This window comes from Cannabis sativa, chromosome 4 (genome assembly GCF_029168945.1).
Source record: "Cannabis sativa cultivar Pink pepper isolate KNU-18-1 chromosome 4, ASM2916894v1, whole genome shotgun sequence".
Classification (NCBI taxonomy): Eukaryota; Viridiplantae; Streptophyta; class Magnoliopsida; order Rosales; family Cannabaceae; genus Cannabis; species Cannabis sativa.
The window spans coordinates 64,744,908-64,763,192 of record NC_083604.1 but is presented as its reverse complement, the minus strand read 5'-3'; the positions used below and the strand labels follow the sequence as shown (position 1 = coordinate 64,763,192).

The 18,285-nt window shown below is 35.0% G+C and overlaps 1 protein-coding gene across 1 annotated transcript; it reads left to right on the top strand.

Annotated features, from left to right (window-relative positions):
- Positions 1-5,623: 5,623 nt before the first annotated feature.
- On the top strand, positions 5,624-17,963 carry LOC115712258 (uncharacterized). Its single transcript, XM_030640513.2, has 15 exons — positions 5,624-5,971; positions 6,076-6,164; positions 6,704-6,770; positions 6,902-7,014; positions 7,493-7,559; positions 11,733-11,781; positions 12,166-12,251; positions 12,422-12,684; positions 12,787-12,842; positions 13,791-13,876; positions 14,583-14,675; positions 15,472-15,793; positions 15,976-16,598; positions 17,125-17,359; positions 17,443-17,963. The coding sequence occupies exons 1-15, from the start codon at positions 5,624-5,626 to the stop codon at positions 17,715-17,717; spliced, it is 2,772 nt and encodes a 923-aa protein (XP_030496373.2). The 3' UTR covers positions 17,718-17,963.
- Positions 17,964-18,285: the final 322 nt, after the last annotated feature.

Below are 18,285 nucleotides of genomic sequence, written 5' to 3'. Positions count from 1 at the left end.
CTTAATTTTTAAATAAATAATTTTGAAAAATAATTAATTAAAAAAATATTTTTTTTTTCGAAAATTTTAAAAAAAATTTGAAAAATTTCGAAATTTAAAAAAAAATTAAATTTAAAATTAAACCTACAATTTTGAAAAATTAGGTTTCAACCAACCTAAATATCATTTCAAAATTTGTTAACTACTTTTTAAAATTAAATGTTATTTTATAAATAAAAATTAAAAAAGATAAATGAATATCTATTTCAGATTTTAAATGTAATTTAAATAAATAAAATAACAAAATTTAAAAATTAGCAAAATATCTTATATCTATTTAAAATTACATCATTATAGTTATCTTATTTTAAATTTAAATAAGGTCAAATTATTTAAAAAAAAATTAAATTTAAAAAATTTAAAAATAAGATAAGATATAATCAAATTTAAAAATAAGATAGATAATTAAGCAAAAAAGATAGATATTGACTATTTCAAATTCAAATTACACTAATATCATGAATTAAATTTAAAATATATTAAATTAATTCATTATGATAATTAGAGTTGAATTAGGAATAGTAAATATATAAATACAGAACTACACATCGGAAGTTAATTCCATGAAAAAGCATGAAAAAACGAAGAAAAACGAAAAATTTGCGAGCTGTACGGACAGTATGCCAAGCATACTGTCCGCGCGCGCATGGGAGGCTGCATGGGCGAGGATGGCCGGCGCAGGAGGCTGCAAGAAACCTGTCCGCGCGAGGAGCAAAGGATTTCAGACAAAATCCCTGTCTGCGCGCGTGCTGTCCGAGGGACAAGCCTCGTGCGCGCTCGTGTATAGTTGCACGACTCCGATATTTTTCGAAACTTCAAAAAATCATAACTAATTCAAATTAAATCGAAATTGAGTTCTGTAAAAAAGTAACTTGCGTAATTTTTTCCATACTATCCAATAAAAATAATTCCAGAAACAGATATTCAATTATTTTTCACGAAAATTCACAAACATCAATCAATCATCAAATAACACTCAATACAACATGATACCATCCAAAAAACATCAAACAATCGTTTTAAAGTCCAAATTTCTTGCAAGCAAATCAATTACCATGGCTCTAAGGCCAGTTTTTAGAAATTATTTTACCAGGATCTTAGATCTACTCACAAGTATGTTGATTAACACCCTAAATATGAACTTTCTAAAACGATGAAATAAACACATATAAAGTTTAGGAAACCTTACATTGGGTGCAGCGGAATTAAATGACTCATTCCGTTCAGATCTCTAACCCTTGTATCCTTTCTGTAGCAGAGTATTATCAAGATCTGAACCTGGATCTCTTTCTCTGAATCTTTGATGCTGAAACTCCTTTGCTGATGATCTTTCTTCACGATCTTCCTCACTATGATTGAGGTATTGCTTGCTGTGTGTGGGCACTACTCTAATCACTGAGGGGTTTCGAAATTATCAAGGAAGAAGAGAGAGAGAGGGTGGCGGCCAAGGTAGAGAGAGAGGCTTAGGTTTTTCTGAATCAGAAGTGTAATTTTCCTGAAGCCTTCACTACCTATTTATAACATTCCACTAGGGTTAGGTTTGAATTATTAGGCATTAAAATAATGAAAATATCAGTTTAAATTGCCTACAAAAGTGGCCGGCCATGGCTTATTGGGTTTGGGCCTTGCTTTTTGCAATTTTGCAGTTTTAACACTTTTGTATCTGATTTTCTCAAAAATGCCAATTTTCTAATTCAACCATTTAAATGCCAATTCTAACTATTTAATAACTATAAATAATTGTTAAATAATATTGTCATTTATCATATTTATTAATTGAACCATACAAAGTATCATAATTAACAAATATGCCCCTAACAACTCTTTCTTTACAATTTCGCCCTTACTTAGTTAAAATTTCACAAATAGACATAGTCTAATTTGAGAATTATAATTGATTAATCAAAACCAATTACATGAGTCTTACAAACAATATTATCTCAACTAGTGCGGGGACCATGGGTCTATATAACCGACCTTCCAATAAGTAGATCAAGAATTTAACACTAAAATTCACTAACTTATTAATTCTTCGTTGAATCCACGCATAGAACTTAGAATTGCACTCTCAGTATATAGAATGCTCTATATGTTCCACCATATAGACGCATCATTAGTTATCCATTGTTATAATCCTAATGTGATCAATGATCCTCTATATGAATGATCTACACTGTAAAGGGATTAGATTACCGTAATACCCTACTATGTATTTTATCCTTAAAACACTTGACCCCGTATAAATGATATTTCAGCTTATGTGAAATGAGTACTCCACCATTTATGTTCGTTTCGTCAAGCTCGAAGGAGATCATCCTTTGCTTACTATTCGCCAGATAGAAGCTATAGATTCCATGTTTATGTTAGCGCTCCCACTCAATTGCACTACCGTATTCCCAAAATGTACGTATCACCCTGACGTAAAAGTAGGCTTAACTAACAAATCAAAGAACACGAATAGCCTTTCAAGATTGAGCCTAATCATAACAGGATTAAGAACATTTGATCTAGGATCAACTTGGCGATGTTGACTTGAATAGATTTTACGGTAAGTTTAATTAAATCTAAGTCAAAGTTCAATATCGGTCCCTTCCGATGCATGCTCCATGCATCCAACCTGAGCTTTACTTTAACCAATGTTCTGGAAAGAACATAGCATTTCTCCAAATGCAAGTAAACTCTTGTTGTAGATTATCATATCAGTAAAACCCTGTGTCTTATAAATCTAGGAAACTTTATTCACATAGTCATGTTTGCTTTCCAATGTGATGACAACACAATAAACATGATCAAGTATGTGAAAAGGGTTTATGATGAATTTATAAATCAAATAGACAAGCAATTGATAAAGTGAACCAAAACATACACACATGAATGAAAAATACTTCTGTTTCTTTATTGATGTTGAATAAAATAGATTACATTGAAATGGAGTTTTATTTAGGGCATAAAACCCAACAAAATCTTAATTAGTACATGCCCTGTTTGTAGCAGAGATTCACGCTACATGACTATCTTATAGATGCAAAAGTCAAGGGAAGAATTAAATCCTCCATCTGAATAAAACATCCCATCCGATGAAAATAAACCAATGATATTCATAATCCTACATCAATAAACAACAATACACATCTAAAAGCTCAACACATAGAATAAAATTGTGCATCAAAGAGGTCTAACACACATCAAGGAAGCTCAATACATAGAGCAAACTCCTACATCAAGAAGGCTCAATTCACAAAGCATAAACCCACATCAAAAGAGCTCAACATAGAGCATTACACATAAAATGAAATTCAAAAAACAACAAGGTTCTCATCATAAATAAGAAAATACATCGCTCGAATAAAATGAACATACAATAAAGAGAAATAACATACTAATGAGCCACCTCAAAATCAACTGAAACTTCAGTGGTACCTTTATAAAACTGGGCAACCTGATTGCCATCCTCTTCAGCCTCGAGAACACTAGTGTTGAACTCGGGAGTTGTAGATTCCTTGTCACCAAGGTAACCTCATCCATAAACATTTTCCTGTAAACTTCTAACTCCTCATATACCTTCCATGTATTAGACTTACCTTTTTTAAAATTTGTGAACAACTCTAGGCGAGATTTACACATAGTGTGACAGTCAGTAGTCCCGTGATCCGTAAGGGGAAATACCGGGTAAGCTATGCAATCCCACACCGCCTGGGGAAGGTCAAGTGGGATGATTCAGAGACTGTGTAGGTATGGGACTACACAGTTGAAGAGAGCTTAAATGGATTGATTGGTACTACCTATGTCAACAAGGTGCATCTTGTTTTTCGGTAGCCCGTCTCGAAAGAACTCCACAGTTAAGCGTGCTTGGCTTGGAGCAATTTCAGGATGGGTGACCTCCTGGGAAGTTTTCCCAGGAAGCGTGCGAGTGAGGACAAAGCACACTGGAAACACTCGTGTTGGTCTGTAGGGTCAGTCATCGATCCAGGAAGCAGCCACAGAGTGACGTACTCGTGTATAAGAGCCATTTATTCCGTGGGTGTAAGGGCCCAATGGAGGCTTGAAGCGGGGACGTTACTAAATGGTATCAGAGCCTTGACCCAGCTGGAAGTGTGGTCGACGAGGACGTCGAACCCCGTAAGGGGGGTGATTGTGACAGTCAGTAGTCCCGTGATCCGTAAGGGGAAATACGGGGTAAGCTGTGCAATCCCACACCGCCTGGGGAAGGTCAAGTGGGATGATTCAGAGACTGTGTAGGTATGGGACTACACAGTTGAAGAGAGCTTAAATGGATTGATTGGTACTACCTATGTCAACAAGGTGCATCTTGTTTTTCGGTAGCCCGTCTCGAAAGAACTCCACAGTTAAGCGTGCTTGGCTTGGAGCAATTTCAGGATGGGTGACCTCCTGGGAAGTTTTCCCAGGAAGCGTGCGAGTGAGGACAAAGCATACTGGAAACACTCGTGTTGGTCTGTAGGGTCAGTCATCGATCCAGGAAGCAGCCACAGAGTGACGTACTCGTGTATAAGAGCCATTTATTCCGTGGGTGTAAGGGCCCAATGGAGGCTTGAAGCGGGGACGTTACACATAGCTTTAAAGGCAATGTCATCTAACTGAGCATACAAACCAACTAATTTCTCCTTTTCATTTACAAGCTTTTATCAGTCTCTTCAATCCTCTTCTGTAAAGTGTTAAGCTTTTTAGCAACTCTCTTGTTTTCCTCTTGAAACGCTTTGTTGGACTTTTTAAGGGTGATGTTCTCCTTGTCAAGCTATTTGCGATCTTGATGAATAAAAATCACATCGAAAAGAGCCTGTCAAGAACAAACAAACATTAGAACAAATAAAAACTTCAATAAGAAATAAGCTTTAAAAAGATACTTACTCGATATATTGACAAGACCAAGTCATCAAAAGATGTAGTGCGTCCAAGCTCATGCAAACGCCTCATCCAGTGGACTCCAGAGAGCCTTAACATGTCCTTCAGTCGTGGACAAATTTGAGTGCACACAAATATTTCGTAGAATAATAGTGCTCTCTTTGTCGTCACTCCCCAGGTCTACATCTCTTATTCCCTAGTATTAGTTTTCAAAGTAACAACACCCTTTGGAGACACAAAAATGCTTGAAGGCCCCGTAATTGATGATTGCCCCTAGCAACCAATTTTTTGATTTGTGGCCTTCTTGGCTCTTGCCAAAATATCAGAAGAGGACGTCATTATGAAAAACATCCTCTTAGTGTACTGGTCTGCTAGAGCCCGTTCTTCCTCTGTTAAATGAGTAAAAATAGAAAATTTGGCACCAGTTAACTCTAAAGCCCGTTTCAATAAGAAAACAGAGATTCAACCAACATCCAATCTGCACAAGTGTAGATTTTGAATTTTCTAATGCAATCTAATCTGATATCCACACTTTGTAGATTGGATTAGATCGTACGAATTAGATTAAATCGGCTATTTTATGAATACCCCTACATACAATTGGGTTGATTTCATTTGAATGGGCTGGTAGATGTGGGCTTTGTTAGTTTGTGATCTGGGCTCTAATGGGCCTAGAGATCGTGTTCTGATTTGATTTGCCTGAAGGGCAACTTAGACTTAAAACATGAAATTACAGTTTTGCAACACGCGTGTACGTACACAAGCTCAACAAGGTCAAGGATTCGACCCAAACCCCAAGCCTCAAACAGTTGCTAACTCCATTTCCCTCACCACTTCCTCCACTGGGCGTTGTAATTGTTACCAACTTCCGAAACCAGACATGGGACGCGGCAGGGCTCGTACTCAGAGAAAGCACTTCAAAGAGAAGAGAGACAACGTTTGGAAGCGTCCCAAGTCCGACCCATCCTCTGATGTTAACAACGACAACGCCGCCGCCAATGGTAATAATGGTGGTGCTACACATTGGGAGCCCTTTGCAACTCAAAACCCTAGTTTTGATTTCTATTATAAGGTATTCTCTATTTTCTATATGTATGTGTCTCCACAATATACGTATCTAGCATTCTGCTTTTGTTGAATTGTTTGTTTTGTTTTTTCACTTGTGTTTTAACGTAGGCACAAGGGATAGTTGCACCAGATGATTGGGACTCGTTCATGGGAGTTCTTAGAACGCCATTGCCAGCTGCTTTTCGAATCAACTCAAGGTGATTTTAATAAAAAAATTAGGACCAGAGAATTCTTTTGTTCTTTTCTACTGTTCCCTTATAGAGTGTGCTATTTGAACTGTAGGAAGTTTATGTTTGGATGAATTTATATATAAGCGGGAGTGGTTTGCAGAAAGAAACATATAAAACAGTTTTATTCATTAATTTCAAGTTAAAATATATTTTTTTATGTGGATGCATCTTTTTTTTTTCTTTCTAAATTCATTGTGTTTATGTTATTATCCTAGTCATTGATCTGTGTTTTACATGAATCAGATGAGAAATTTATTTATATGCTGTAAGCATTCTGATCATTGTGTGTTTATGAATTAGTGTATTGGTCTATCCCATATTCCTTATATGAATATATTGATAGGAGTACAACTAAATTATCACCAGGGAGTCAGATAGTAATAGTTATTTTTAACACATTTCTAGCTTATTGTTTACCTTGCACTTAGTAAACTCATGTGACTCTTTGCCGAGCTTTTGGCAGTGATGATTGACTGAAGCTTTGTCTCCTTTTCCTGATCTTGCAGTAGCCAGTTTTATAAAGAAATCCGTCATCAATTAGAAAATGACTTTATGACGTCTCTTCAGTCTGAGGTAAGTTGAATAAAAATTTGTTAATTTAGAATTGTTACTTGATGCATATTTAGCTACTATGTGTGATTCTATTTTTTTTCCGTTTACTTTTTCCTCTTGTTTTAATTTTTTAAATATGATATCATGTTCAGGTGAGTGAGGGTGAAAAGGAGGCTATTAAACCATTACCTTGGTACCCTGATAACCTCGCTTGGCATTTAAATTTTTCTAGGATGCAGCTAAGGAAAAATCAGAATCTAGAGAGGTAAAATTTATATAATTAATTGTGCCATGTGTAATTCAGTAAAATCCTATGTAAATTTTTGATGTACCATTTACATCCTGATTTAGAATCCTGTTAAATATTGCATTTGTAGTGGTGCATTTACTTTGAGTTGTAGGATTATAAAATAAAATTTTGTAAATTTTACACTTGGAATGATCACACTTTTGAATTTAATAGGCACCCAGCTTTGTTGTGTACTTTATATGAAGCATGATATTTATGCACTCATACCAAAATTTTGTTTGTTTTCATACCTTGCCTATACTTTCTTTCTGTTTTAGAAAAAAAAAAGAAGGAAGGCCTCATTTTTTAATGTGATGCTATTACAAGTGCATTATATCAAAATTTTGGTGTCCAAAAAGATAGCAGTTGCTTCAGTTTATAGAATCGTGGTTGATCATTGATATTTTTACAAGTCGAGCTTATTATTCTGATCATCATTATATCATTATCTCAGGTTTCATGAGTTCTTAAAGCTGGCAAATGAAATCGGAAACATAACAAGACAAGAGGCTGTTAGCATGGTAGGTTTATTTTGTGTTGTTTGTCTTTCTGGAATTTTACTTACAATCCTAATTTTTCTTTAAACAAATGCATGCCTAGACTATATTGATTTTAACATAGAGATATAGGGATTTCTACATTTGGTTTTTGTAGAAAATGGTGAATCAAAATGATGTATTTTATTCAATAGAATAACATGTATTTATATACGAAATTAGAGAGACTGAACTTGGAAACTAAGAGAGAAAATAGCAAATTAAGTAATTACGACTAATTCCTAATGTATTAGCTAATTTACAGCTAATACATTCTAATACTCCTCTTCAAGCTAGAGCATAAATGTTAATCATGCTTAGTTTGTTACAAAGATAATCAACCCGCACCCTATTCAAAGCCTTTGTAAAAATATTCCCTAACTGCTCTCCAGTCTTCATATATCTTATGGAGATCAAACCTCGTTGAATTTTCTCACGAACAAAATGACAATAATCTCAATGTGCTTAGTTCGCTCATGGAACACGAGATTTAAGGTAATATGAAGAGCAACTTGATTATCACACTACAATTTTGCTGGTACTGAAGTCTTAAATCTGACTTCAGTCAAAAGTTGATAACTCCACACTTTCTCACACACAGACTGTGCCATAACTCTATATTCTGATTCTCCATTGGATCTAGACACAATATTTTGCTTCTTACTCCTCTAAGAGATCAGATTGCCCCCAAAGAGAGAAAATAACCCGAAGTGGATCTTTTATTTCCTTGTAACTTTCCTAATCTGCATCTGAGAAACACTCAATCTGGGGGTGCCCATGATCCTTGTAAATAATACCTCATCCTGTGCTCCTTTCAAATAACACAAAATTTGCTGTAATGCTGTTTAATGATGAATTGTTGGAGATGGCATAAACTGACTAACAACACTAACTAAGAACGCAATGTCTGGGTGAGTCACAGTTAGATAATTCAACTTAATAACCAATCTGCAATATTTCTCAAGATCTTCAAATGGTTCCCCATCTCTTGTAGGGTGCACAACTAGATTCATTGGAGTACTACAAGGTTTTGTTCCCAATTTTCTTGTCTCAATTAACAAATCAAGTACATACTCCCTTCGAGATAGAAAAATACACTATTTACTCTGAGTGACTTCAACTCTCAAAAAATACTTGAGCGCCTCTAAATTCTTCGTATGAAACTGGGTATGAACGAAAGATTTAAGGGATGAGATGCCTCTAGTATCATTTCTAGTAATAACAATGTCATCCACATACACAACTAACAAAATGATACCAGCAACAGTTGATATTTTATTGAACACAAAATGGTTTGACTTACTTTACAACATACAAAATTCTAAACAGCCTGAATAAATTTACCAAACCAAGCACGAGGATTTTGTTTCAAATCATATAAAAGATTTGTGAAGTAGACAAACTCGTCCTGACTCCCCCTTGAGCAACAAACCCAGGAGGTTGCTCCATATACACCTCTTCTTGAAGATCTTCATGAAGGAGACATTTTTAATGTCAAGCTGATGTAAAGGCCAATGATGAGTAGCGGCCATGGAAATAAACAGCCGAATATAAGTCAGTTAAGCAATGAGAGAAAAAGTATCACGATAGTCCACTCCATAGGTTTGAGCATAACCCTTAGCAACAAGACGAGCCTTTAATCGAGCAATTGTTCCATATGGATTGACTTTAATTGTGAGTACTCATTTGCACAGTTTTAGGAATCGAGATAGAATTAAGAGAAGCAATAAAAGAGCAAGAATAAGATGAAAAATGATTATAATTAACAAAAGAAGAAGTAGGATAGGTGCATTAACATTTACTTTTACGTAATGCAATGGGAAGATCATCGCTTAGGGTTAGATCTGGTGGAGGAGGCAGAGGTGGAGGCAAATGCCAGGAGTAAACTTTAATAGGAGGCAGAGGAGGCGCATGCATGTCAGGAGTTGTGACCGAGGCAAGTGGACGAACAAGAGACTCGTCAAAACATGTGTCAGGGGCAGAAAGTTGTAATAGAATATACCGATAAATCATCATCCCTCTGCAAGTAGAGTAGATGAAGACGAAAAGTAAGGCGTGTTTTCCCCAAAATAACATCAACAGAATCAAGATATCTATTAAGATCAGGACAATAACACCTATACCTTTTTTGAAGACGAGAATAACTAACAAATACACACTTTAATGACTTAAGGTTTAATTTGGTGACATGTGGACGAACATCGCGAACAAAGCAAGTGCTACCAAAGATCATTGGCTCAATAGGAAACAACTGGTTATTGGGAAAAAGTTTTTTGAGGGATCTCATCTCACCATGAAGAACAGAAGATGACATGCGATCAATCAAAAAACATGTAATATAAACAACATCGACCCAAAACAATTTAAGAACATGCATGTGAAATAAGAAGGCCCTAGCTGTTTTAAGAAGATGTCTATTTTTCCGTTCAGCTACACCATTTTGAGATGGTGTATCAACACAAGAAGTTTTATGAAGTATGCTATTTTGAATCATATAAGATTTAAATAAACAAGATGTATACTCTTTTCTTTGGCATTATCACTTTTTAAAGTGCAAATAGAAATATTAAATTGATTTTTAATTTCAACACATATAATAGAGAACAACTCAGAGTCATAAAAAACAACCAAATGATACGAGAATAATCATCTACAAAAGTAATAAAATAATGAAGATAAGGTTTAGACAAAGTAGGAGAACCCCCAAACATCAGAATGAACTAATTCAAAAGGGACACTTGCACATTTATTGGCTTTAGGACTCATACTAAGATGATGATGTTTGGCAAATTGACATGATTCACAATCTAACAAAGACAACTTACTATATTGTGGACAAATTTTTTTAAGTAAAGGAAGAGATGGGTGACCCAACCTAAAATGTGCCATGAAGGGAGATTGTACACTAGAACAAGCAATGGATCTAGGTATTGGTGTGTCAAGAATATAGAGGCCTCTAGATTTATGTCCTTTGCCAATAATTTACTTCGTCATAAGATTCAGAAATAAGCAATGATTAGTAAGAAAAGGAGATACAACAGTTAAGATTACGAGTAAGTTGGCTGACAAAGATCAAATTAAATGAAAAATTAAGTAAATATACCGCAGATGGCAAATGAAGCATTGGAGTAGGAGTAAATATACCAAACTCAATAACACGAGATGGTGACCCATCAGCTAAGGTAGTGGTAGGAGTAGAAGCGTGAGACTGAAAATGAGAAAAAAAAGGCTAGAATTACCTGTCATATGGTCTGTGGCACAAGAATCAATAACCCATTTGGTAATTGAAGAAAGAAGACACATTTGTTTTGCCTAAATTATTAATAGTGGTGAGGAGATAGGCTTTTGATATTGTAAGAATTCTGCATATTCATATGCAGAAACAAGAACTGGTCTTTCGGAAGCTATTACAAATACTATGTTCGTCCCCCCAAACTAACTCAAACAACAAACCAACCAAAAAATTCGATAAAGAAGCAAACAAATTAAGACAACAAGCCTTGAACAAAATGAGATATTGAGCCAACAATCAAAATTCTCACAACCAAAATTCAATAGAGAACAAAAAGATGAAGAGGCTAACAAAAGGATCAAAAGTCCAAAATTAGAAGAACTAAACCTTGTGAACCACAAATCAAAGTGATTGGAAAAACACTAGCACTGAACGACCGGAAAACCAGAAGTGAATGATCGGACCAAAATTGACCAATGGAGACGTCAGCACGTGCTTTCATGCGCAGGTGCGTGGGAGCTGCCCCAGCGGAGGACGACGGAGCGTGGGGCACACTCACGGGGCTTCTGGGCACCAAATTCCGGCGATAGGCAGATCGGCAGGTGGGCTTCTTCTCTGGACAAGCTGTGTGAATAAAGTACTACCCAAAAAATAAATTTTCTGAAATGGTGCCCTTAAAGAAACAAAAGCCTAATTTGTTTGTAAACCCAAAGACAACCTCAACGTTGAAAACACAAAATTTGAAACCTGATACCATGTAGAAAATAGTAAATCAAAATTATCTATTTTATTCAATAGAATAGCATGTATTTATATATCAAACTAGAGAAACTAAGCTAGGAAACTAAGTAATTACAATTGCTTCTTTTTTATTTAGTTTTTTACTTTATCTGATAAATTTCTGATCGCTTCTTGTTGCGTCACAGGTTCCTCCCCTCTTACTTGATGTATCTGCAAATCATTCTGTACTTGACAGTAAGCAATTTGTTTGTATTGAATGCATTATTTTTATATTTTGTAAGAAAAAATTATTGACAGACCTCTCTTATTTTATTTTTTTGCAAACTCTCAAGTTACTTTTTGACATAAAGAATAAGTTTCCGTCCCCTGTTTAGCTAAAAGGAAAAGTACATGGATTGAAGATGAATAAATCTCTGCTGCCACTTTCTTATCAAAAAGTTTCCTCTCTTTTTTGTTTAAAAGTTTGAAAGTTAAGAAGATTGCTTGTCTCTATGGTATAAATTTAACAATTTGATAACTTATTCGTTTAAACTTAAAAACAAAAATATTAAAATAAAACAATGCTTTATTTATTCATTTATTTATTTGTTATATCTAGTTTGTTCCATTTTGTCTCAGTGTGTGCTGCACCCGGTTCGAAAACATTTCAACTCCTTGAGATTGTGTATCGTTCAAGCAAATCAGGAACACTGCCTAGTGGACTGGTTAGTAATGCTGAGTTTATTTTGTGTTACATTCTTTACGTAGGATTTTGCCTTTTGCTGTAAGTCTCTTATGTATATTCTTGTATAATCCTTTCCTTACCGTGTGATGCACTTTTCTTCATCCTGTTACTTTGCATGAGAACTCCCTCTCAATATATTCTTTTGACTAGGTTGTAGCAAATGATCTTGATGTTGCAAGATGCCATCTGCTTATTCACCAAACCAAAAGAATGTGCACCGCCAACCTTATTGTCACAAATCATGAAGCTCAGCACTTCCCTGGCTGCCGTTTAAACAGAAGTCATTTTAATGCATCTGAAAATGTAATGGAAGACTCAACTATTAGCCAACTTATGTTCGATCGTGTATTATGTGATGTTCCTTGTAGTGGAGATGGTACCCTTCGTAAGGCACCTGATATGTGGAGAAAATGGTAGAAATTTCTTGCCACACCCATTTTCTTTTATAAAGAAAATCTTGTTTAACTTAGTACTTGCAATGATTAATGATATCTGCTCCCTTTGTTTATATACAGGCATACAGGACTGGGCAATGGGCTTCATAGTCTACAAATTCAGATAGCCATGCGAGGTACCTTCATTGGAAATAGTTGCTTAATGCTATAAGATTTAGGATATGTAGGTTGACGTTCCCCCTCCCCTCTTTTCAGGCAATTATAAATGATTGGTTGTTCTGAAAAAAATAGTAAGGACAAGCTCAAGCAAGTTATATGCAGTACTATTACTGTATTTAAACTTAAGTTTTTGTTTTTTTTTTTGTTTTCGGCCTATCTGGCAAAGTCTAGATTAATTTGCTTCCCTGGTTTGATTTAACTTCCTATTAAATGAAAATGTTGATGCTGATTTGAAACCAAATTATGTATCCGGCAGGGATTAGGATTGCTTAATTTTCCTGGCTGGAGAGGGCTGCTGATGCTGCGTATGCACATTGGTCTTTCTAACTTATTTTCTGAAAAATTTATTAGAGCTTAACTTGTAAGCAAGAGAAGGCCTGATGCTAAGCTGATGATAGATATGGATAGAATGCACTTGGAAACTATAGGCCTTCCCTTCTATGTTTTTAACTTCTAATGATGCGTTAGTTTAATGTCTTGCATATTATTCCTGGTTGCATATTATAAATGTATTATAATGTCCTTATTTGTTGATTATAAAGGTTTATGTAAATTATTCCCTACAAATATGATTATTATTGAAAAGTATTGATATTAATGTACTTTCTTGAACACCCCAAAAATCCTGGTCATTTAGTCATATGTTTACATAATATTTTTGTTATGCTTTAAATGAAAATAGGAGTTTTCGCTCACAAGATTTTATTTATTTTCACCTGTCTGTGAGCCAAACTGATATTAATGTACTTTCTTGAACACCCCAAAAATCCTGGTCATTTAGTCATATGTTTACATAATATTTTTGTTATGCTTTAAATGAAAATAGGAGTTTTCGCTCACAAGATTTTATTTATTTTCACCTGTCTGTGAGCCAAACTTAACAGAAGATGGGCTGATTAATGCAGGTTTAACTTTGCTTAAAGTTGGTGGAAGAATGGTTTACTCAACATGTTCAATGAATCCAATTGAGAATGAGGCTGTGGTTTCTGAGGTAATATTTTGCTTTGTTTATTTCTTTTTTGACATAAAATTGTGGCCTTCTTTTCATAAGTAACTCAGTGAAGTGTCTCTTCTGCTTGTATGTCATATTTTATTGAATTGGAACCTTGCACATCTTTGTATGTGCTGTTAATATTTACTTTCAGCTTTGTTTGACATGTACAATGTTGTTTAAGGCGAGCTGATTTATTTATCATTGCATCATTGCATTGTTTGTTTGTTTTGAAGTGTATTTTACGTTTAATGAAATGTTGTTGAAGGACTGTATGCATTATGTATGTCTGAGGAAGAAGTTTTACTTTATTGTTTTCCGTAGAAGAATTAAAGCCTGATAAATTATAATGATTCCATATATTTAACTAAAGACAGAAACTCACAATTAAGTTGGTTACAGGAATGGGAATAGTTGAACCTCTATCAATCAAAACACACATGTATGAATCTATTATGTCTAATTTGTGAAGACTAGAGAACCCCTTCTATTCCTTGATTATACTGCTGCCAAAGGACTTGTAATATTTAGCTACAGTAAAGTTTATTACATTGATCACGAGTTGTGGATTTCTGTCCAATTATTCTTTCGATTGAATTTCTGTATGAGGAAAAACAGAAATTTTTGTTAATTATGAGCATTAAAAGCTAAGAAATCCAGGAAATTATACTTTTTTGAACTGACAACCATGGATTTCTTTATTCAGATTTTGCGCAAATGTGGAGAGTCTGTCGAACTATTGGATGTCTCTAATGAACTTCCTCAACTTGTTCGACGGCCAGGTCTCAAAACATGGAAGGTTAGCTCCTATTTTTTTCTAGACTTGATTGATCTGGCAAGTGAATTATGTTGTAATTTTGTTTCATTCCATTAGAAACTTTTGTAATGACAGTGAACAGGAAGATATAGAAAAACATATTATCTTAGAAAGAGAGGAAACAGAAAAATAAAGGGAAGAGAAGAAAATCAAGTGAGAGATACCTCACAGTAGTCTTATAAGAATTCACATACCTAGGCAATTAGAAGTTCAAATCAAAGAGGATTTTAATTTGACAAGTTAAAAAAAAAAACGTAATAGAGCTCCAGCGGTTGAGTAGTGTGTGCAAGTGGTCTGGAATTCAAGCTCCAGTAGTCGAGTAAGTTAAAAGAAAAAGATTAAAAGAGCTCCAGTGGTTCAGTAAGTGTGTGCAAGTGGTCTGGAATTCAAGCCGTAGTTGAGTAAGTTAAAAGGAAAAGAGTAAAAGAGCTCAAGTGGTTCGATAAGAGTGTAATTTCCACTAAAAAGCAAGCTTAATAATAATGAATATCCTTACAATGATAATGTTAGGTTAATTTTTTAATTCTTCTTTTTGACAGCGATAATGTTAGGTTAATAATATTATACCGATGTTCCTTCTTTTTTGGGCATTATGCCCTTGTCTTTCCCTAAAAGTATCTGATCAAAAGGAAAATTTAAAGAACTTTTCAAATACTTGTCTTTGACTGGACTTGTCCTAGTAACTTTTTTAACCAAACAGTCGTAGAGTAATTCTTGACAATTACAAGTTACATCTATCTGCAACTAAAGTTTCAAGCCAATATCCTGCTACATGCAGGTACGTGATAAGGGTGTCTTGATGGCTTCTTACAAAGATGTTTCCAAATACCGTACAGATGCGGTTCTTCCTAGCATGTTTCCTTCTGGTAGTAGTGACAGGGATGCAAATGAAAATGACATTACTGGTAAGGAGCCAGACAAAGAGGATGAGAATGGTGGAAGTGATAATTGTGAAGATTCCTTATGTTCAACAGAGAATTCAAGTACAGCTGAGGAAGTTTCTAATTTTCCACTAGAACGTTGCATTAGAATATTGCCTCATGATCAAAATACTGGAGCCTTCTTTATTGCTGTCTTTCACAAGCATTCCTCACTGCCAGGTGCATTCCATATTGTCCAAATCATGCAGTTTATTATGAATTCTTGAATATTGATCTTTTTTATTCTTGAATCTCTATATATGTTCTGGTTAATAAACTAAGGATAATGTTCATGCTAAAATCTGAATACAGGTATCTCTTCCTTGGTTTGATTTTAAATTTGTTTTTCCATTTCCACCCAGTTGCTGTTCAGGAGAAGTCAAACTGTCAGAAAGAAAAGTGCTTTGGGAACAATGGGCCACAAGGAGATCTTCAAAAGCAGGTCACTGAAGATTCAAATGGGTTGGAGGCTGACTATAACGATGTTACCAATGGCCAATTTGCAGAAGCAGCTCGAGAGGTCGATTTGATTGATAAAGAGGATGATGCTGTTGTGGCACCAGATCTATCTGTTGCATCTGAAGAACAAAATTTAGTAGTCCAAGAACCTGGGGATTTGATAGATAATGAACCAGATCTCTCTGTTACATCTGAAGTGCAAAATATAGAAGTAACCCAAGAACCTAGTGACAGTAAATCTGATCTCAATAAAGTTGGAGGGAAAAGAAAGTTACAGAGACAAGGAAAGTGGAAAGGGGTTGACCCAGTTATTTTCTTTAAAGATGAGGTTACTATTAGTAACATAAAGGCATTCTATGGCATTGATGAATCTTTTCCATTGACTGGCCATCTTGTGGTGAGAAACCTTGATAATAATCACGTGAAGAGAATATACTATATCTCAAAGTCAGTTAAGGATGTTCTTCAACTGAACTTATCTGTTGGACAGCAACTTAAGATTGCGTCTATTGGCCTGAAGATGTTTGTAAGTTTTTCAATTCAATAAAATATGTTTTCTTTCTTTCTTTTGCTAGAAATGCATGTTGTCTGTTATTTCTTATTATTAGGCGTCTAGAATCAAAATTTTTCCACAGGGTTCCCTATTCATTGTTATTACTTATTACCCTGTGTGGCCTTTTTATGTTTTCTCTAGACAAATAGGGTGAAAGGAGTTGGATGATTAATTCCTGATGAACCTCCGTACTTGGCCTTGTGGTTTTGATTAATGACAATTCTACCTGCCCTAGATGCCTATGATCTTTGCTTTGTTTACTTTATGATTTAGATAGAAACTTCAGGTCATCGTTAATACCACTGGAAACAAACATTTTAAAATCACCACCGAATCACTGATCTTTTGTCATTTTTCTAGTATGCAATGGTATGAGACTGACACAAACAATTTAAAATCATCCCCAATTCACTGCTCTTCTGCCATATGAGACTGCTATACTGTTAAGATATAATAATATATGGAAACTATCTGATTTGCCTTCCATAATAATAAACAGGAACGACAAACGTCACGAGAAGGAAGCTCTGCACCCTGTATATTCCGGATATCCTCTGAAGGATTACCAGTTATTCTCCCATATGTCACAAAACAAATCCTATATGCATCCCCTGTAGATTTCAAGCATCTTTTACAGTATAAATCCATCAAATTTGCCGATTTTGTTGATGCTGAGTTTGGCAAGAAAGTGTCAGAGTTGTTACTAGGAAGCTGTGTGATAGTTTTGGGGAAAGGTATGTGTCATTATGTTATGATGGATGAAAATTAGGTTTCCCTTGGTTATTTTACTTTCCTAAACTAGTCCAAATTTCTACAGATGGTCAGGCGACATCGAGTCCTATCCAAGTAGATGAGTCAACAATTGCCATAAGCTGCTGGAAAGGTAAGGCCAGCTTGACTGTGATGGTCAATGCTGTTGACTGCCAAGAAATGCTAGAAAGAACTTCAGCATTGATTGAAATTGAAAAGGAATCAGCGGTGAAAGAAGACAGAAGCCCTTCCCGTTCGGAGTCGGGGGTGGATGAAAAGGGCAAAAATGATGTAGAAAAGAAGGAAGACAAAGAAAGCATCCAAATGGCGATTGATGGTTAAGTAAGATTAAACTTTTGACATTCGTAGCACATTTTATGTTGTACTCTAATTGTGTTTTTCTCGTAATTGCTACAATGGCACGGCATACATCGACCATGCTTTTCCATTCGATTTGCAGATATGCACATTGGATAAAATTTTACTTGACATCATAATTTATTTTTTAGGGAGCTTTGGAAGAACTGTAGCTTCGTTTCTCTTCACTATTAAATCATGTGGAACATTAGTGGTAAATTGATTCTACCAGATGGTTTTGCTAATTACTTTTCAGTATTGAATGTTGGGAGTTTGTATTTTTTTTTTTTAAAGGGGGGAGTTTGTAATTTGATGCACAAAAGCTGACTTTGGGAGAAAATTTAAAAAGTTATAGAGGAACATAGCAAATACACATAGTTTTTACTCATATGGTGAAAGTTTAACTTATGTTAAGGCAGAACCGTTTCTCTGAAGAAATTAAGAGCTGGAAGAGCAGTGCCAATATCAAATTAGGACAATAGATTTTATTGAAAACAAAATAGGAAGTAGGAGTGTTCATCTAATTCAATTCACACTATTTTGTTTATAGTGC